This window comes from Phalacrocorax aristotelis, chromosome 1 (genome assembly GCF_949628215.1).
Source record: "Phalacrocorax aristotelis chromosome 1, bGulAri2.1, whole genome shotgun sequence".
Taxonomy (NCBI): domain Eukaryota; kingdom Metazoa; phylum Chordata; class Aves; order Suliformes; family Phalacrocoracidae; genus Phalacrocorax; species Phalacrocorax aristotelis.
The window spans coordinates 157,439,980-157,462,481 of NC_134276.1; the positions used below are offsets into that span (position 1 = coordinate 157,439,980).

The 22,502-nt window shown below is 41.1% G+C and overlaps 1 protein-coding gene across 6 annotated transcripts in view; it reads right to left on the reverse strand.

Annotated features, from left to right (window-relative positions):
* NT5DC3 (5'-nucleotidase domain containing 3) overlaps positions 1–22,502 on the reverse strand; it is a 46,154-nt gene that overhangs the window by 16,727 nt on the left and 6,925 nt on the right. Inside the window, exons 3-7 of one of the 6 annotated variants that reach the window (XM_075075090.1) lie at positions 18,612–18,685; positions 16,235–16,366; positions 13,804–13,889; positions 10,232–10,348; positions 2,898–3,082 (exon numbers count right to left, since the gene is read on the reverse strand). In XM_075075090.1, coding sequence (XP_074931191.1) covers positions 2,898–3,065 — 168 coding nt within the window. In that variant the 5' untranslated portion in view covers positions 3,066–3,082; positions 10,232–10,348; positions 13,804–13,889; positions 16,235–16,366; positions 18,612–18,685. Of the gene's footprint in view, positions 1–2,897; positions 3,083–6,283; positions 6,522–9,723; positions 9,994–10,231; positions 10,349–13,803; positions 13,890–16,234; positions 16,370–18,611; positions 18,686–22,502 lie in introns of those variants that run through there. The other 5 variants (XM_075075100.1, XM_075075083.1, XM_075075106.1 and 2 more) reach the window with 5 other exon arrangements.

Genomic DNA, 22,502 nt, shown 5'->3' on the forward strand with positions numbered 1-22,502 from the left:
ATGAGAATTTACAACAGCTAACGTTACTTGGAGAAGCCAGACTCGGCCAACAGGTGCTTTCCCCAAGGTACAGTGTGTCACAAAGATCAGATTCTGAAAGCAAGTTGGGCATTAAACACCATCAGGCTCAGTCACTTCAGGAGAACACCACAGTCACCCAACTGTATTTACCCTGGACAGAATTTGTAACACCTTGCTGTTTAGACATGCATGTGAATTGAATGTCTGTGTCCTGTAACCTATCCTCAGGTCATTCACAGGTAGCATAGGTAGCTCACATCACCTGTTACAGAGTTTGCTAACATTTTTCAGTACAAGCCCATTTTCATTCGACTGTAGTTTTGTCCTGCTTTAACCATAGTTTAGCTGTGAAAGAACATGTTAGATGTGTGACTTGGGTTAAGGATCTTGTTCATTTGTTTTTAAAAGGTAAAATGCTTCAGTCATTTCTGACAAGGCCTGAGAAAACTATAATTTCTTTGATTAACTCAAGGTGATCCTTCATTTTCCTCCCACAGGCTACAGCAGTCTTAGAGCTTGACAAATGAACCTCAGCCACATTCTCCACCTTCTCAACACCAGCCTCCATACATACATGGCTAATTTACAAGCCTTCAGGGGAAAAAAAGTAAATTACGCAGCTCCAACAGAGGCTCTAGCTACTCTTACCAAAAAAAATTTAAAAAAAAAAATAATCACAATTTCTCCACAAAGTTTTTATCTATGCTGAAGAGGACTTGCTCCACAACTGCTGTGGATTGTGCCGGTACTGAGCACAGGCATCTGCAGTTAAAGAAAACAATCCTTTCTCCTAAATTCTGAACTATCATCCCTAGCACCACTTCCAGAAAACATGGGGGAGGCTAGTAATCCGAATGAAGAACATCATCAAAAGCCTATAGATGTGTTGGGATGATGTATAGATTTGGCCTCAGAACATGAAGCAGAAAAGGAGACAAGTGAAAACATATGGGGATGATACAGAATGCTATTAATTAAAAACTACAGTGTACTGCGTATGCCTCAAAGCAGCCACATGAAGCATGAACAAAGAAATTTATTTCTGATTTCTTCAAATTTCTGCATGCTTGACTTTCTTACTTTAATTTATTCTACTAGAAGGCTGTCTTTTTGCACGCATGCCAGTACATATGAGAAAAAGATTGACCCTATTTTGGCACACAAATCAAAGCCTCCTTACAAACCAAACAAAATAATGATAAAAACCTGTTTGCTTACCCCATGCTCAGTAGGGATAGATCTATCTGGACTGAAACAGCAGTCCAGATAAGGTGGCACAAGGCCCGTACATTAGGAAAGACATAAACCCAAGAGCAAGAGTTTACATTCAACACCTGCTGCCATCAAGATTAGCATTAAATTGATGTTTATTCTCTTGGACGCGCTTCAAAATTCCTTGCTTCCTACACTGTTTTTTGCAATTTCTGATTAATTACCTCACACTGCCATGACCAAAATTGGCCATCTTTTAGGTTGACTATGACAGTCATAATGGGCAATGCTAGCATTAGAAAAAGCTTCTAGGTAAAGGCAAGAAAAACATTAACAGCATAAGTGTTACAGAGATAGCATGAGTAAAAACTGCTGTCCCCCAATAAATTCCAACAGGAGATGATATATTGTAATTAGTTGTCTCAAAAAGTAATTACAGCTTCATTTTCTAGAACTCAAGATATTTTAATTGAGACAAAGTGGAAATTTATTAATGCCTGACTTCAGTAAAACAGTAAAGACCGAGTACCATTTTAACTACCATCTGCGAGAATTAATCTTGACTCCTATGGTAATGCTGATTTTTGCAAGACCCAGGTAGCTTTAAAGTGTATTTACACATTCTACAGAAATTGCTACAAAGGCATGCCAAAATCTTAGGGGGATCAAGTTGTGTGTGCTTGTAGCACCCATGAAGTTTTGCTTGTTCTTCCAGGGATATTTATAGATGCTTATATATAGCTCCTAACCTTTAGATTCAAATATGAAAGTAGAATAACACCACACATTCAGATTTAGGTTGCATAAAATACACAAGCAGTTTTATTTGTAAAGTTACTCTATGGACTTTTTGTCCTTTATTTTCCTGCAAGTCCTACAGTTCAATAAACTTTGCCTCTTTCAGTCCCTATTGCTTTCAATCTTTTTCCCTGCGATACCTTCAGTTCCCCAAGTCACCTATCTCCCCTGCACTTTCTGACACACAGTAAGTCCTCCCATCCCCAAACTACACAACAACCAGCTCCAAGGCACTTGGCTGTCAATTGGTCACCCATGCAAACACGCTGCTTGGTGAGGCAACAGGGCCAGGGCAGTGCTCCCTCTTAGGGGACCACGGAACTCAACAATTACTTGGGTCTCTCTTGTACCCAGCCTCTGATTACAGTGTCACTGCACACGCTGCTCCTCCAGCTAACTCAGCTGAAACCCTGGGCGCATACTGAGCACCTCACAAGCACACAGTGCAATCAAAGACCTCATAAGAAGTCAGGCTAAAAATATTCCATATGTAAATTAATCACTGCGCTCACAGCAATGCAGAAAACAGAGTAAGGGTCATTTTTAAGCTTCTTATTTATCAGGGTGACTCCAATAATTGACAATCAGGAGAAAACAAAAAAGCCCCCTCCCCCACCCCCCCAAATTAAAAAAAAGAAAACAAATAAAACTCTATTCCTTAAAAGCTGTCAGACTGTGCTCTGCTCAAAACTGCAGCTGAGACTAAACCTGGACTTCTGTGGTTCATATGTGGCTGTTGCGCAAAATGTGTTGTAAGGGAGCCAAACTAGGACTGAGGCATGAAAAAGTTATGCCCCTCTCTGTTAGAAATTATTTATTATGCTCTTTATCTGTAAGTTTAATGATATTGCATTAATTTTACTTACACGATGCTCATTAATAAGAAGATCTCGAGCAGCATTGAAGATCAGCGTGTGTAGATGTTTAGAGTAAAAGACCAACGTATAGTCATAATCAAAACCATAGATTTCAATGTCTGACAGGCTCATTTCATTGTTTGAAAAAATAGCATCCGGATTCAGCATGTTATTCATAATTGAAGGAACCAACTCTGGGAACAGAGGAGATAAAAAGAAAAAGTTATGCCAGCCTTGTAGCTTTATTTAAATAAATACATAGAAATCCATTAACAATTTCTAAATATAGATAAGTGATGATGGAAACTGTAAAATTAATTCACAGTAACAAGCTAATCCTTAACAATACGATGCTATTGAAAATGCTGTCCCTAACTTGTCATGGTGACCTATAGTTTCTATCTGAAGCACATTCTTCTCTGTACAGTTCCAATAGGAGAGAAGATGCATTTAAGCATCTCACTCATAGAACCCCAGGCTCTCTATATATAATTTTTTTGCTAACTCATTAACACACTTATTACCACTTTTGAAAATTAACTTTGGAGTTGAAGGAAGATATTATTCTTACTATTATAGTCTTGCCTTTACCTCCCATTACTTGGTCCAGCTTCTGCCCCAGAAGCAGGACTGACATTGTTTTAATTTGATATTGCTTTAATTTCTTTTGCTTCACCATTTCAAAGTTACCACATTACTCAATTTCAACCCAAAAAAGTAAACTTTAAGTGATTGCCATACTTTCCAAGCAACAGTTACATACACATTGCTATGCTGCTTAACCTTCTAGCAAGCCAGAAAACCAAAAATATTCTGCTTATTCTCTACACACATGTACCTAGTGTGTGTAAATCACTTCTATTTTCAAGGGTATATTTCTCTTGATGTTTGTTTGACAAGTATACTGAAAAGTTAAGACCACTTACGTAGAGCCATAACATATTAAGTAACTTTAGTACCAACACCAACATCAGGATTAAGGATGTTTGTATTTCTTCTTTAGAAAACTTGGAAAAGCAACATCAGGGGGCTAAATGCTATCCTCCTGGAAGCATAAAGCATGAGCACATTTTGCTTCCCATATACTATCTTTATAATCCAGCTTTCTCTACTAGTAGAAAAAAGGGGAGCATTCATCTTAAATTGTGCTTAGAAGGGTGAGTTTAAAGGGAATATGCTTTATTTGGTTACATTCTACATAAAAGTCTAGAAGGAATCGGTCAAGCTTATCTCAACACCTTCAGTTCTGAGGACAGATACACTACGTGCTCCATTACAGGAGGAAACCATCTCAGCCAGGCAGGTAGGTGTGGGGAATCCAGATCTGTTAGGAAGACAGTGCTCTATTTTGAAAACTCTGGCCAACTCATAGAAAGGGAAATAACATTTCTTTCGTAAAAGCAATGCCTTAGACTGCTGCACAGTTGACAGGCAGATACACTATGAAACTTACACAGATGCCCAATAACAGATGGTAATCTGAAACCATTCAACTCTATCAGATGCATATATCCAAGCCTTTTAATTTTTGAGTAAAAGGCAGAACAGCAGTTTCACCAAGTTTAATTCCAAGTCTCAAATAAAGTCCAGCACCTCTTTCACCAAAAAAGATCCCAGGAGTTCCCCATGCTTAAGCTGACATGAAAAAGCTGTATCTTTTGTTTCAGGGGATTTAACAAAATAAGCCTCAACCAAAACATTAGCTCCTACTATCTCCAGTCACTGCTTATAGTGATACAGGAGATAAACGTTACGCTCAGTTGAGGACACCAAACAATCAAATGCAATTTGACACACTACTAGTAAGGTAAATACTCTTAATCTATAAAAAGGGCCATGAATCACTTAACTTGAAGTCATAACCGTAGCTGCGAGTGAACGTCCAAAATCATGTTACAACACACATTTCTGTATTGAAACATTTTTTCATATGTCAATTGTGCACCCTGGTGAGTCAACATTTGCTTTAAAAATAAAGATATATAAATATCTATATATAAAGATATTTCAGATTAAAAAAGCTTGACTAGCGCCTGCTTGAAAGCAGACAGTATAAACACTTTGTTGCTATTAGACATTCTGGCTGGCAGACAGCATCCCAAGTGCTATAAACCTTGGGTCAAAAATGAGGACAGCTTTGTCTTAACACTGTAACTAAGTGCAACATCACAAACTTGAAGCCATCGGGTGACTTAGGCTGTAATAAAATATTCTGAATTATTCTAGAAGCACTCACCTCATCTTTTGCCAACTCACACCCACTTATTTTCTCTTAACACTACGCTACTCTCTAACCTCAGCTCTGAAGTTTTATTTGGGTGTGGTTTCAAGTAAGAAGAAGTTTTCCGAAAACAGGAAAAGAAAAACAGAAGGAAAATCAAAGGCATTTAATAAAGAGCCACTCTCTTCTTCCTATCCCTTACCCCACTCTCCAAAGTCCATAAGATTCTTCTGAGACCTCTAACATGACTTCTTATTTCCCTTATGAAATGCTGCTGCTATCTTTTGTTTGCAAATGGTATCTTTGCACCCAGCAGAGTGAAGCCCCAGTTCACACTCAGGACTCTTAAGTGTAGAATAAGACCACACTTACTCTTTTTTCAGAGGAGCAAAAAATGCAAGACCAAAGCATTATCCATCGCCACTACAGGATAAGCTTTCCCACTTGACGTTGTGGAACACACTGCCTCTTTCTTTTTTGACTCTCTAAAAACATCACATATTCAAGCACCTTGGTAATACTCTTCCCATCAGAGCAAGGGCAGAAGCAAGCAAGCTTCAAGCAAGTAATCGGCCCTTAAATTTTTGCCTAGCTGGGCTGAAGAACAGGGCTTCCCAGAGTCATGCATGCATCATTACCATTTTATCCTGGCTTCAACGCTTCAGGGTATTTTAATGGAAACATAGGCAAAATGGAAAAGAGTCATCCAAAACTTCACAGCATTTTAACTTTTTGGAAGAGCAGCCTATTGCAGAAAGCCCCTCAAACAGACGACCAGCCTCTTCCTTTTTTCACATTTGCTTTTCTCCGCACAACGCATCCCCAACGCCAGCCACTTTGCCCGGCCGAAGCTGCACTGCACGGAAGGCTCCGAAGGGCGACAGCCCCAGTGGCTCAGGTGGCCAGTGGTCCCAAGGGCTCAGAGCCCTGCGTGTCCCCCGGGGGCCCGGCCCTCGGCACCCGCCGCGGTGACCGCGCTACACCGGGAGCCGCGGTGGCTCCGGGACGGACCCGCGGCTGCTCACGACGGCCCCCCACGAGGAGAAGCCCACACCCCCAACCCTTCCCGCTGCCGCAAGGGCTCCCGCTCGGTTCGCCGTCCCTCGGCTCCCCGCCGCCAACACGCACGGATTTGCTCCGAGACCGGCGGCAGGCGGAGGGCCCCGCCGCTCACCCTTGGTGACTCTCTTGGCCTCCTTATAGCGCGACCACAGGTAGCTCTTCATGTCGGGCGGCGGCTGCCGCCGCTGCTGCGGGGCCACGGTGCAGTGGGGGGCGGCCCCCGCGGCGGGCAGGGCCCGGTGGCACCGCCGCCCGCCCGCCCGCCCCGCCGCCAGCAAGGACCGCGCCGCCGCCGCTGCCATGCTCCGCGCCGCTCCGCCGCTCAGCCCCGCCGCTCCGCCGCCGGCTGAAGTCACTTCCTCGGGCCCCGCCCCGGGGCTGCGCCGCGGCGGGAGGCGGGGCCCGGCCCGCGGCGGCAGGTAGGGCCGTCCCGCCGCTCCCCCGGTGCCGGGGCCGGCCCCACCGCTGCCGTGCCTGGGCTTCGCAGCGCTGGGCTGCGGCGGGCCGGGCCGGGCGTTTGGTTCACCGGGAAGCGGGTGTCCCCCGAGCGCACCCCAGCAGGCGTGCCCCGGGGGTGCGAACCCGGGGCCGCCACCCCTGCGAGGGGAGGCAACCTCCCACCCGCCCGTAACCCCCAGCGGCGTTTTATCAGCAGCTGCTGCAGGTTCATCCCTGGGTTCAAGGTCAAGGGGAGCTGCAGGGAGAACGTACCCCTACTTCCCACGTCCGCCGCTCCTCTGGTCGCCCACCTTGTGAGGAGCTGCCTGGGATTCTTTCACAACACACACCACATCAACATCAAAATACTCACTTTTCCAGCCAGTGTGCACTTGAGAAGTGCTCTATATACCTGCTAACATGATCAGTGAACAAAATCAGCTCAAAACATAACCTGGATATAAAATGTATCATACAAAGAATACCATGAAATCCACAGAAGTCCTAGTGCTGTTTTGAGGCCCCCATCTCCTTTTGAAACACTCGCCACCAATAGCTGTAGACCCTGGCAGTCTGAGAACTTGAATCAGATCTATTAATACTTGTTAAAAAAAGAAAAAATTAGATGATGTGTGCATGAAGAACAAAGACCAGAGCACAGCAGAAAGGTTACAGCTCCACATGCTGAATTCCTGATGTGCTCAGAAACTTCCTTTACAACAAAAGGAAAGTATTCTTTTTCCAATACACTAAACATCAAACACAGCTTGTTCTTACACCAAGGACCTCCACGTAACCCATTGTCAGTTTGTCTGGGAGTTACTCAGCCATTCTTCCCCATACATCTCCAAAGCAGCAGTCCTATACAAATCTGAAGGATTTCAGACTAAATACTACTCTGAGCATTCTCTTTTTTATAAAGAATGATGCCCACCTTATTTTTACAGGCAAAACCACAACAAACTGAAAGAAAAACCATCAACCTTGGATTTCAAAGTGTCTGTCAGTGGGTAGCTGCATGCTCTATCCTTCCCACCAAGGCAGAGTGCTTGACTGACATTACAGTTGTGATTGCCAGAAGTCTGACACCCTACGGACTTCCCAGACTTCATTACTTGTGGACACCAGACACAGCTTTCATTAAGAGTTCCTATGTTATAATTTACACAACACTGTAATTTTGTTATTGCATTATGTAATTCTGGTATACATTACTATGAATCTGGCATGATAAATACTGGGAACAAGGAGAGACCAAGACGGTCAATATTCAGAAAACGGACAAGGTGAGAGGGAAGACAACTTCACAGAGAATTTCTAATTTGGTATTTGCTTTCTCTGATCTTTCTAGTCAGAGAGATTTTTACAGAACTGTTTTGCTACAACACCCTGGGGCAGAGAAAATGAGAACTCCCGTTTACCTTTCAACATTAGGCTTTCCATGTACAACTAGGAAAAATAAAAACCTAAGTCACCTATGAAATTAGGAGACTCTGTGAAAGTCATTCTGAATTCATGGCAAAATTCTAGGGTATTGTAGGTTTCTTTCACCCCAACTCCTAATTAATCAATCACCTTCAACAAAGCAAAAATGCATTAATCCCACATGCAGTTCAATTGAAATTAACAGGAAAAGGCACATTGTTCTTCTCCTGAACACAGCCTAGCCTGGTCTCCAAGTCCCAAGACTATAAATATTGTGAACAATAACCACGTTGGTAGGTGAGGCATTCTCAAGGAAGAGTTACAAGAACTGCTCTGAATAATACAAGAGGGAGCAGTAACAGAAAAACCATTTCCAGCAGTCAACCAGCATTAAGGTTAGAAAACTTAGAAACCTCGAACAGAAGTCTGGAAAAAGGCAATACAGTCCTTTATAGCACTGTCACTCACCCCTTGACACCTGAAAGCTTTGAACTTTCACATTCATTTATTTTGTTAATACTGTTAAAGGTTCAGGACATAGATGCCACGTGATCTCCATATGTGCATACATAAAACACCTTTGAGAACCTGTTAAGTGTTTCACATAAAGTATGTATGACAAATTAGACCTATAATTACACCACTATCTAATTTCTTTGCTTTTCATAGTTTTGTTCACACAGGGGAAACACGCAAATCTCCCTGCAGCCTGCTCAGCCCTGTCAGCTCCTTCTCACATTGTGATTACTGAGAGCACTCAACACCTGAGAAACCACTCAGCTAATAAAGACACTCCCGCACTTCAGCGACTGCAGGATGGATTTCTAATCAGCTAGTACAGCCTTCAAGTAAAGCCGAAGATTGGGATAACAGATACTACAATTCATTAAAATCTCATTGAATGAAATTAAAATGCAACACTAGGAAAGCTGATAATGTCTTACTGCAGCTTCTACGGTACAATGTTCCAAATGCAACAGCTCGGTAAGCAATAAAACCATTTGACAGATTGTATCAGACAGTTATTACAGAGGTGAATGACCTTGGACTAACAGAGAACGGGCAAACGCCAACACAGAAAGAGTCTCTTGTGAAAAAAATCAGAAGTCTTTCTTTCTGCCTTAAAAGATTCTGAGGAATTATATTTTCTTCACCTTTAATATATTGCCTGCTTACATAAATCTTCCTACACGTGTTTGTAAAAATCATTTTGCTTTAAAGGCCACAGAACCATCAGATGCTGGTAACAGTTTGAAGCCATACCCTGTTACAGTCCCTTTAGCCAGCCACTACCTCTCCCACCAACAAATGTTTCTGTATGGAAAATTCTTAAGTACATTAAATTCTTATGCTTTTTTCACTTTGGTATTGGTATTTAAAAATAAGTGCAGCCGTGTTTATTTGCAACTATTTGGGAAAAGCATCTTTAACTCTATAGAGAAACATCTTTTTTCCAAGCTATGAATTTGCTTCCTTTCCTTCTGTTGCTGTAATACTGACATCATTTGAAATTAATTTGCCACATCCAATGTGGAAAAGAAAATAAGCACAGGCTTCCTACGCATATTAATATATGATTAAAACAAGAGTAGAAAAAGAAAGCAACTGAAATCAGAAACATCAGACTCTGTGCTGTTCCTCACAAACTCCAATATAAACCAGAGCTGAATACTTTAAATATTACACTACCATAGTGGAGCTGGGTAGAGAAGATTCTGGCTATTTAGTTCTGCCTGGTGAGCATTTGTCAGCTGTCCCTCCTCCCAAAATAAAATATTTAATCCAAACAAGTTATGAGATTTCCTGGTAACCCAAGTGGCACAATTTTACCATCCAGGCACCTTGCCACATGAATTCTTGTACATTATTCCAACCATTACGTCAGACATCCTAAACACTTGCCAAAACTCTAAATATGTTTTATTACAATTCAAAGTGGCACAGGAAATTTATGCTTATGGGTACAGCCTTAAAAACAAAGCAAAACCCAAACCACCCTCCCCCCCCAAAAAAAAAATATCCAGTAACATCAAGCAAACCTAATCAGGGATGCTACTTTTGTAACTGCTTTTGCCCAATTTCCTAGATTTGCAGTCTAACCTTGTATTGAGGAGAAGACTAAATGGCAATAAAAAACAAAAAATGAACCTTGCTTTTTACATGAAATACATTTTGAACTATATATCTACAAACTCACCAAAGGAGTTAGAAGCCCATCATTTTTCTCTGTCGATGCCGTCCAGCATAGTACACGCTACCTGTTAAGTGACAGGTGGATACTTAACCGGCATCTGGTCCAAAAGGAAGTCCGAGCCTGCAAGGTAAAAAATAAGCAACCTTGAATTATTTTATACAAGATCTCAAAAGAATAATGCTGGCAAAGCAGACACAGCCAAGTGTGTCTCTACCTAAATTCACAGTGGATGGGAAATGCAAAGAAATACAGTACAGTGACAGCCAAACTGTCTGGAAGGAAGATGGGTCACATCCTAGACATCTCTGCCTGGCACTGTGCTCAACCACTCCCACTAGCTCTTGCACAAGCTTGTTTAACCCTCATAAAAAATATCCAGAACTAATACAAGTCCACTGGGCTCTGTTCTACCCCATTAAACTACATCTAGTTCAATTTTGCACTTTAAACATGTCATAAACACCTGGCCAAAGTAGTGTAGATATACCTTTGATTTGGCCAGGGCCATCCCAAAACGCAGGTATTGCTCCTGTAAGAATCAGGACATGATTTCATCATGCCTTATGCCAGGACAGAGGATTTCCTATCCCCACTTTCAGCACATGCCTGACGATTCATCCCCAACATTGCAGAAGGGAAAAAAACCTACTGAATTCAGCACTTCCACCAGGTCACAACATAACGCAGGCATTTTTTTCCGCCTCCAGCAGGAGTTGCTGGAGAGACATCTTTCTGGTTCTGTCACATAATAATGCCAGGGAGCAAGCTCTGGTCAACTGACATTCAACAACAAGCAAGGCCCACATATATCTAGAAAAAAAAATTGGTTGCCCTGGTCTCTAGTGCATGGACTGCTTCCAAGTCATCTGAAAACTAATCCAGCTGTAGCACCCCAGAGTTCCCGTGGGATAATTTATTCCACTCCTAGCTAATAATTCAAAGTATTGCCTCTGGGCAGAGTAAATTAGCCTGTACAGAACCTGGTGCTGTCACATCAAACTGCTTCCGGTCCTGGCAGAAATACTGGAAAGGTAGCTCAGGCAGCTCTATATTATACCAATGCAAATTAGAATAGCTTAAAGAGCAAATATCTCTGGACTGCACAGGCAAGCAGGCATGGGCCCGAGTGTCCTCCAAGTTACACCAGCTGATTCTGCCCTTTCATTCTCAAGAAGGGACCACCAAGGAGTTCCAAGCGCAGGAGCTCAGAAATTCATTCCCCAAGGCATGCCTCACCTTTGGGCTGCAGAAAAAGATGATGTCATAGTATTTGCAGTCTTGGTTCTCCATCACTAGAACCACACCCCACACACACACCCCCAAGACTGACTTGATTGCCAGCATAACATGTCACATCATGTCATGAGACTAAGCAGGACTGGGTTGTTTTTTTTTTTCCCCCCCCACAATACCCAACCAGAGCTCAGTAAACACGCATTATGATCTTATTTTCAATGAGTTTATGAGCAGGCAAGAAACAAGAGGCTGTAAGCCATCAGCTGGCAGGATTCCCTCCATACCTGGGGAAATGGGTTGTTTTCACTCACCCAGCTAGGCAGAGGTAACAGTGACAATGAAAATTAAGAGCTTGGTGAAAATGGTGAACAGCTGTCAAACTTTAAAGAGACTAATGAAACTTTAATAGGGTTTCGAATTCCTAACATATCACAAAACATTATTTCCTTTACAGACAAATTTAGGTGAGTTAATCGTATAATTATGCCACTAATTGCTCAGCACTTTATATATAGCCCTGACTTTTTACTGTTCCTGAGATGACTTGAAAACTCTGCCAGCTGTCCTTGACTTCCAACTAAAAGATTAATCTTGCCATGCAAAGTGTAACTTGCATAGAAGCAAAAAGGGAAATATCCTTCAGCCCCAAAAAATCTCAAGCCAAAAAAACCCTAGTAATAAACCCCCATGCACACCACAGAACTGAATTACTAAAATCACGTTTTCCCTGAACACAAGCAATCAAAAGGAAATGTTGGTTCTAAAAAAAGGATTATTTCTGATGGACGGTTTGTTTGCCTGAATAAACTTAACTGATCAAATAAAGTTACATTGAAACGTGATACAAATACAAGCTTTGTATGAACGTCATACCATAGCCCAACTGGGCTCGCTGTGGCTTCGCACAGTGGCACCCTCAGGGAGGGTTTAGGCAAGTCCCCGTTGAGCACATGCAAACTTAAATCCTGCAGACTTGAAACTTAGCCACAGTCTAGCAAATTTTCAGAGGGACATCCGTAGCACATAGGACACAGCCTCCCATTTCCAGTCCCTGTTCTAAACCAGAATAGTTTAATTAACAATTTATACTTTTTTCCTAGACAATCCCTTCTTGAAATTTCAAAACAAGGAAAAGAAGGCTGTTTTAACAGCCTTCAAGTCCACATACTGAAACTTCGCCAAAGTCAAAACCAACTGAAAACAACTTTATTAAGATTGTGTGATGTTTCCTGTTACTAGAGGCAGGGTCTACAATTCAAAAAAGCCTTAAGAAGAGGTGGGTTTACCTTCTTTTAAACACCATTAACGTCTCAAAGCCAAGCGAATGTAAAGCTGCCCAGTATTGCTTCAAACTCAAGGGATCGCACATATATTGTACAAATGCAACCTCTCTTCACAGAGGTTTCCTTGAAAACAGGTACTTTATTTGGAGAAAATAAATTGTAAAATTTACTTTCTAACACCAGACCTATTAGATTTGTCTCCAACCACACAATCCTATTACTTTGTCTGGTCTTGTGCATCTCCAGAGTTTTGATTCTTATCAGGAGAGACTGGTCAACGTTTCTATCTCCATTGGCCTTTCAAGAATGGAAAGAAGGAAGCAAAACAAACAAACTTAAACACCTTTTAACATATTTTATCACAAATTAAGTTGGAAGCCTCAGTCCTGCAACCAGGCCAAATGGTGAACCCTTCTCTCCTCACAAAATGGTGCTAACATGAGTTGTGCTTCACGCTGGTAAAGGAGTCTGTTCACTGAGCACAAGGCTGAGGCAGACACCCATGCCATTGTTTAACTGTCGGATTTGTAACAGAAATAAATACTCCTGACCAGTATCCATCTCTGGGTTAATACATAGTTCTCCTTAGTAAAACTAAGGAGTTCAACAACAGCACACTGAGAGATGTATCTCTGTTTTGAAGATACATGTAGTAGAAGAGAAATAGATATGATACGTACATACCATATCAAACATATAGAAATATTTTCTTCATGCTTCTGGAGGCTTTGGAAAGCTATGATATAGATCAGTAACACTTTTTTCCCCTCCAGTTTCTGCCAGCCTCCTCCAGCATCCATTGCTCTTGCTTTGGTAAATCCATAAATTGCCATCCAGTTGCACAACCACTTGCCTGAAAAGCACAACTACTCTCACACTCTAATGCTAACTAGGCAGGAAGGAAAGTATGTTTTAATGTAATTAGCATAAACAAGATTTAAATAATAAAAAAGAGGAAAAATTCTGCAAGGAAAAGCAATGACATCTCATACCATTGGATTAGATTAAATAGGCTTTAAAGCAAGCATAAATTGTACTTTACACATTTCAACTTACACCCTGTTAGAGAAACATACAGGTGATCTTGAGCCTCATTTACTCGGAAAAATTGCTCTGGTTTAACTTCATCCAGTTGTCAGGTGCTGTAATTAAAGCCATATAAAGTTATTATGTTGGTTTAAGAATATTTTATTGCAATTTACCGTATATCAAGAGGCTTTCTTTTCTGTCCTAAAGCAAAATGTGAACTCATATCAAAATGAGTGTCCACACTGCTTAGATACACCCTGCGCAACTTTTTCATAGCCTTAGCACAAATGCAAATGAGAATGTACTCATCACACTGCTGACTCTTCTCTGATCCTTGTAACACACATCTCATTTGATTACAATAACTAGATTTTGTTCTACCCAAATCAAATTAACTACTTGCAATATCTTCTGCATAGGAAACTTTTGCGCTAACATTACTCTAATTTGACTATGTCTGAAACAAGTAACCTTCCACACAGTTAGGGAGAAGAGGCATTTAAAAAACACCACCACCACCACCCAGCTCAGTGCTCCATATCTGATAGTGCAGTATGGCTGCATTCTTTTTATAGTTGCCGTAAGTTTGATGTAGTAACGTGGCAGTGAGTTGTTTTGGGTTTTTTTTTAAACATGGTCTACTACTTTTGCCCAAAATCAAATCAATAACAAATAACGACAGCTGTGTCCACACATATTACTTTAAAAATGTGGCCTAAGACAGAACAATCCTTAATTCAATTAGTTTAAAACCCCATGCATTTCGACATAAAGGCTTTTGTTGCTACAAATGAAAAATACTCCTGTACCAATTTTAGAAAAAAAAAAATTACAATTATGACCCCACCATTAAAATATACAGTTCTTGGGATACATCTTCAACTCTGCAAATATTATTTTAGCTATAAGAATGATGCATGCTCACTGAAGACAACAGAAGTCAAGAGCAGCCATATCTGTTCTGCAATCTGTGACGACTTTCAAAAAATTGAATCAAACCGATCTGACCCTCCACATCTTGGCTAGACAAGACTAGCTCCTAAGAGTTAGCCAATCCATTAATCATATTTTTTTCCTGAAATGTAGCCTATAAATCTTTCATTTAGCCCACATTTTCCAGAGAACAATCAGCTATATGTGAATATTTTAATTTATCTTTCTCCTAAAAATCAGAATAACCTCCCTTCAGGACACTACTTTCTTTTATTTCTGGAGATTCTACCAGTCTCCTGTAGTCTTTCAAGGATTCCCTCCTCACAACATGTTACAGCACTACGACTTGGCAAAAACAGGATGCCAGTATTCACTGGTTGAAAGACTTTTTTTTGTTGTTGTTTTCTTTCGAGCCTTGATTTGAGAACATGTGCACGGAATTAAACTTTTTAGTCCATTTCTATTACAGTTTTCTGTTGATAAACAGATATTTTTGAATATGTTACCACCTACAATCGTAAGAATATGTGAGCACAAATGTTAAGTGAGGTGAAGATATATGCATCATATTCTTAATGTTTCTTAAATGTCACCTGTCTCCCCCTGCATGGCTCTCTCTTATGGGGCAAACCTGTGCATCCTCTTCACAAAATCCATTATGTTACATTGCACTGCAGTTATACTGCACTTGTGACTAACTTTAGCATAACTAACAGGTTCCATGTCTGGAACCTGCAAAGATTTATGGATACATTTGACTTAGCAGTCTCCTTGAAGCTTTAACTACTCCTTGCACAAAATTATTCGCTTAGGTAAGTCTTCACAGGCACAAGTTCAAGGAACACAGGATGTAGAAACTATGTCTTGCCAGGGCATAATGCTAAAATAATGATACGCAAGTAGTGAATGACATTCAAACAGAGAAGTTGGTGAAAGTATGTATATGTTAGAAAGTATGACTCCTTCCTCATGACTTTGTCCAGAACATTACTAAGCAACATGAATTTGCAGGCACTCTATTGCTGCAATTACAGTGATATCTCAGATAAAATTGGTACGGCTTCAGTCTGCAATCTAAGTCATTTCTGAAACCTATAATCAGTTTTATTGGAAGAAGGGCTCTGACTATTTCATTTCACAAAGAGTAAATAGTTCATTTACAGTGTTTTTCATATTCTCTGCATTTTCTAATACGAAATTAAATACGTTTGCCTTTGTCCTCTGTTTTCTGATACATTAAGCAGCAGATGCCCAGCCAAGAAATCTCAATATCCTAAAGAACGGAACCAGTTTACTAAATGGTTCAGCTTAGCCCATGTGTTTTATTCTTTTCTCATCTGATCCAAGTACTGACGAAGCCTCTGCCAAGTGTTACATTCCTATGCAAGGTGATCTTACTGTTAAACTCATTGTCATACTGATAATGTAACAGAACAGACTATTCCAGTCGGAAGGGACCTACAATAATCATCTAGTCCAGCTGCCTGACCAATTCATATTTTGAACCAGATTTTGTAGAACTTACTGCACAATTGCTGGGTTAACGACAACAGTCTCACAGGAGCGCAGTAGCAACACCATCAGTGATGGCCACCACCAGCAGGTCATTCTGGAGTCAGGGAGGATGTGGACTCTGCAGTATGATGTCCAAATGCATCTGCTGACCAAGCATAGCAAGGTGAGTTATATACTGTCATCAGCATAAAGGAAGAGCACCATACAGCCAATAGGCCTGTTTATTCTGGGAACTTCTTACTGATAAGAATGTTAAATGGAAGAAATATGACATTACAGCCATCCATTGTGTCACCGTGCCATCTGGCAAGCTCATGGTGTATACCTTGCATGAATTAAAGACTACAAATATTTTTCTTACCAGCCTGCCAGCAAACACCATCACTCTTTAAATCAATGACAATTCACCCTACCTGAAGGGCCTTACTTTCTAGTCTCCCCTTAGGTTCTGGTGTGTAGAATTCAAGAATTTCTCATGGGAATCCATTTTTGGCAAATAACTGAAGGTATCTTCATGTCTACTCTAGATCAACCTTACAAAAATTGGAAGAGGTACAAAACTTCTTGTGCATTTCAGAGTTCAGGAAAATTCAGTATCAATATTATAACACTTACAGAATAACACATTAAACTATGACAGATCTCTGTTATTGCAGTGTAATATATATCTTTGAGTACAAAATTATGAAAAAAGACCTTAGAGGCTTGATCATGTATATCTGACATCAACAGGCGTTTTGCCTTCTTTTCAGTGGGGACGAGCCATGAGTTAACTTCTACAGGCAGTGTTTCCGGAACTGTTAAATGCTTAGCAGCTCTCACTTCACATCAACAATAATAAGGAATTGCTGAGCGCAGATTGAAGTCTGGCTTAAGATTTGCCTCTCGTGTGCTATTGACCACTGATATCTTTTGAAAGTCTGGATGCCTATTGATAGATCTAAATTCACACAATGGGTCCCTTTGAAATTCTGCTCCAAGATGTACACTAAAATCTATTACAGTCTAATAACACCATTCTTAAAACACAAGTTAGTCAGAAAAATCTAAAGCCATAGACAGACACATTCGCTCTTAAAAAAATCTACTGCCAATCATTTTAGAGAGTTTATTAGTTTAAGATTGATAACTTCAGCACATCATCCACCGGATTCTGCTGCTTCTTTAAAACAATGGTATATTTAGCATTGCTATTAATAAAAACTCACAGCAAGAAGCATTCACTTCTTTGAAAGTGTCTAGGTCTTGTAGCTGGTGAACTTCTAAATCATTTGGCACAAAACTATTACAACGCATTACAGCATGTCTCTTTTGACTGTTCCTGTCTTTTGGGAGAATGAAGAAGATTCACTCCTCCCCCTCCATAGCTTTAATGAGCCTAACTCAGGCATGACAGCATTTTGTCTTACACAGCATCTTGTCAGATCTAAAGTCTATTTTCTACCCTAAATTTTGTTACTGACTGCTTTCGTTACATAATCATTCCCACAGGTTTTTTTCACAACCTGTTAGATATAAGCAGAATGAATGGGAGGGGGAAAAAATTCATTATTATATAAAACTCTCAAAATGATTTCCTTACATTCAACCCTCAAAATCTACATCATAGCTCTGGATAAATAACACAGTATCAGATTGCTGACAATTACCTGTGAGTCAAAGAAAACCTGCACGGTTTTTCCATCTGTCATAGAAGTTCTTATACACTCTAAAAGTAATTTTGCTTTCAGAAGTACTGAGAGTTACAACTGCATACTGACTTGCTACCTTTTAGACAGAAATGAACAGGATAGCTTACAAAAAAAAAAAATCCCTTGCAAACCTTTTTTACAACTTTTTTTCAACATATAGCTATAGTCTAAGCAGCATTGTATCCTATAGCTAGGTCTGCGCAGCCAACTCATCACCTAGCTAAGATACTCTCATTTTACCAACACCATTTATCTTAGGAGATGCACCCTTTCTCCTATTAAATATCCCATCCTACTTCATACACAATATCCAGGAGATAGACAATCCTGGATTAGATCTGCAGAAGGACTCATATGATGGCAACAAAACAATTTTCAACAGCCTTGCCACCAAATGAAACAAACATTTTTTACAAAGGCTGAAAAATACTCCTAATACATAAAGATAATGAGGCAGCTATGGATGAAACACTCATACACCAAGAGATGGAACACAGAGCCAAATAAGTTAGCGCTTACAGTGACTGAAAAATGCCAGGCTAAAAGCACATCAGAAAAGTAGCTGGGCATATAATCCTGGGTATTCAAACAATATATACTCTCAGTCACCCCTGTTAAAGCTGTCCCCCTTTGCATGCAATAATTAAATCAGTTTGCCCAGAAATTGAAAGAATAGTCTAACAGTATAGAAAAGACCTGAAAAGGAGCCTTGTGACTAGCGTGCTCCAGAACCAGGAAACCAAGTCCAGCGTAGAAGACAGTAACGCACCCTAGAAGAAAACAAAAAAAGCTTTGTCCTAATCAATACTTCATTTCTTTTTCATTCTGTTATCCTGTAGCTCACTTCCCAAGCTGCTCATGCTATCTGGCACTTTTACAGTGATAAAAGTACAAGGGGTCACTGGAGTTCCTTAAATTCACACCATCGTAGCAGTAAGAAGAGAGAGATTTCACACTTGTCTGCACAGCTAGAACATCTAAAAGCCAGGGTGTCTTATTAGCTCCTAACTCAAAGCAGGAAATGCCATTTCAGAATCAAAACCATAGCCATACAAAGAGGCTCTACCTACCTTGAAAAGCCTGCAACTGTTCTTCTCTACAAGATACTTGTTATCTTCATCCATCCACCCCCCCAGACTTCAGCTGCCAGTATTCAAGCTATGCTCTGATGTGACACAGCTGCATAACCTGGACCAGGGCCCTGTAAGAACAGCTGTGAGAAGCTTTATCTGTGCCTCCCACACATACCTTACACCCTTTGGCTCCCAAGCTACATTTAAGCTCAGGCCTGTGTCTTAGTCATTATATGAACTGTGCTCTAGGTACACCCAGCTTGACTAAGGTAGCTTCCTGGCTAGACTCAGGTCTACCTGGTCAATGTGGGCTATCACCACTCAAAGTCTAGTATGGACAAAATTGTGGTCTCATCCTTAAAATACATTTTGCAGTCCCGATGTAAGGATCTTCCTTCTTTTTTAAGTATATTTGAACATCTAATGAGTACAAAGTTTTTACAATGATATAAACCTGGATTTCACAAAATCAATTACAAAAGACAATATTTTGCCTTACCCTGAGAAAGCTCAAAGATTTTTTCTAATTAACATTCTTTTACTCTCTATTTTCCAGGTACATTATGTTTGACCTAACATAAGAAATAAAAGCCAGAGATAACAAATAAATTATACCTCCAGCTATTGACTGAGATCCTGACACTCGTTTCTGTACAATCAACAGGCCTAGAGTTTGCAGGCTATGGCAGTTTACTTACAATGTCTCTGACTGGAGGACTAGGGACCATTTCTCCTGACATGAATGTTGCTGAAAGGTTGTCTATTAACCTTCTCTGGCAGTACTGTAAAGCACCTCTTTCCAGGACACAAGAAGAGAGAAGTCATGACACATTTGCAAGGGGGTAGTAATTTGTATAACTACAAGAAAAATATTTTCCCTATTGAAAAGTTAAAGAAATACTTATTTTAAATACATGCATACACACGTATGTGCAAAGAATAGTTGAAATAGTTGAGAAATGGCTCTTTCCAGTCTTAATGTCTCTTTATGGGAATGAACATATAAAGAGAATATTATGATAAAATATTTCTTAACAGTAGCACGAACAGCAAATGTAACACAGCTGTTTGCAAGTAAAGACCAGACAGGGTGATCTCTTGAAAGGACAAGCTCCCTACAGGCCGCCAGGGCGAGCTCTCGCCCAGCAAATCCAGTCCTGGCCCTGCAGCTCCAGTGCTTCGGGTCCTTCCCTCCTCACGCGCTTTCAGGCGGGGGGGGGGGGGGCGGCGAGGATGGTTATTGAAAGCTTAATGCCTTCTCTTCAAAGCTTTTTGTATCTTCCTGCCTCGGTTCTTGAGCAAAACATGAGCACCAGTGGGCAGAAATGGTGTTTCCCAAGGATATGTTCAGATCTAGACAGTCAACTTCGTAGACATGGGCTCTACTCTGAAAACTTTGACACCCACTTGAGTGATAAGAAAGCTGGCTAAGCTCGCAGAAACAAGCTGGAGGCTATATGACATGTCCGGGTGACGCTATGCAAATACTCTGCGCTGCCACAGCTGCTCTAAGGTCCCTGAGTGCAGCTTAGCCCTGGTGACCTGCACCAGCCAAAGGTCTGACATCTTATCAGCTGTGCTTCTGCTGCCAGGGCTCCCCACTTACCATCCTCTGGGCGGAAGCAGAAATGATACTCTCTACACCACGGATTTGCTGGGCCCATTCTGCTGCAGGTGTCGACAAGTTCCTCTTCACTTAACAGAGACATGCCCTCTTGCACAAACAGAATATTTGACCATTTTAGCTTTCTCTCCTTCTCTATACTAACGCTTCAGCCCAGCATAGCATGGAAGCATGTGCTTAACTTCAAAGATGTGAACGGTTTCCTTGATTTTTAACTGAAATGCGTGCTCTGCCTGTGTTGACGCCCTAAATCCAATCATGTGCCACAAGGCAGAAGCTGCTGTGAAACCAAAGGGAGCTTGTAGCAGATGCCACTGCTTGTGCACTCGCTGTGGCCAGCTATTTCAAGCTAATACTTACTTTGGCCATGGAGAACAGTAATTACAGATCAGAATAAGGCTTAACTCTTTTAAGAAGAGCGATATTCCCTGTGATATGTTTTTTATTCTTAGCCACAGAAATATGTCGCTGCAGGTGCAGATCTCCAGTCATACTGAAACTTACAGAGGTTTTAGTATTTGAAGAGTCAGGGACATTTTTATAATGATCAAAACATTGTTATTTTATCTGTACAAAGATTCTTCTAGATACAATTCTTCACCTTAACAGATTTTGCCCTCTATGCTAGGCTCCTTAAAACCCACTCCCTTCTGTCAATCCCTCTATTATGAGAATGCCAAGCATTAAACTTGACAGGACACCTTGCAGACTGCAAAAATACTTGGCAGGGGAAACCCCACGGATTACTGACTTTTCACTCACAGTGCCAGCCACAGTGTGATCATCAGTCTCAGGAGGAATGGGATAAAGCCAACTAAAGGCCAAAAAATACCTGAAGAACAAACACTTTCTTCCAAACTTAGAGTGGAGCAGAAATAAAAACTAAAAACAGTGGAAGTATGTCGCTCACGTTTAAGTCAGTATTGAACATTTTTTAAAAAGGTTATTACAAATATAAAACAGCAAAAGATACAGATGAAGGGATTTTCCTAATGTGATTTTGATGGTTTTGTATACAACAGTCTTAATGTTGAAAGAAACACTTATACCAAAAGTGCTTGCTGAACGAACAACGTAGACCCCAGTCCATTAGACGCTTAAACACCAACTCTGACCATGTGTGTGGTGTGCCTAACACCACTGAATCTTTCATAAGATCCTAGAACTTGCACATCAGTACGAGTACTATGTCTCCTGCAAGTGTAGTGTCTGAAAAGTTAGGCATTTCAGACCAAGTTCCTACAAGATGCTTTGGACCTCCTGAAAATTCCTGAACCTTAAATTCACAGAAAGTTATAAGTCACCTCTAGTTCCCTCTTCAGACATATGGGTCTGTCAGGGACTAGAAACTTGTTTCAACATTGTTGGCAGGCAAGTTTCTCTAACAAAGCCTGATCACTACAGCAGCTGAGCAAAACAGTTTAATCACCAAGGCCGACCTGACAGAAATGTATGCCCCCTTATCTCAGAGTACATGTCCTCTGCCCACGTGCCCGGGAGGCTCGGATCCTCCAGAACTTTCAAGCACCCTCTAGTGACGGTACTGGGCATGTGCCCCACCGCCGAGTTGGAGGCAGGGGTGTGCAGAAGAGTTACTGACTATGCAAGAGAGCAACCCTATAAAAGGGGAAACCAGCGGAGATGACTGGAGGCCCATTCTGGAACACATACCCCCTCCACTGGCTTCAAAGATGCATCGGACGCCCGGACTCCGCCCCGCCCGGACTGGACGGACTGCCACAGATCCGCAGTGATAGATATTGCAACAGTCCACTCTCCCTCTCATTCCCTTTTCACCTTTTTTTCTCTCCCATACCTATTTCTGGCCAAATAAAGTGACTTGGCATTTGACTCCGTTTTGACTCTTAATTCTGTTTCCGAGAATGTAAA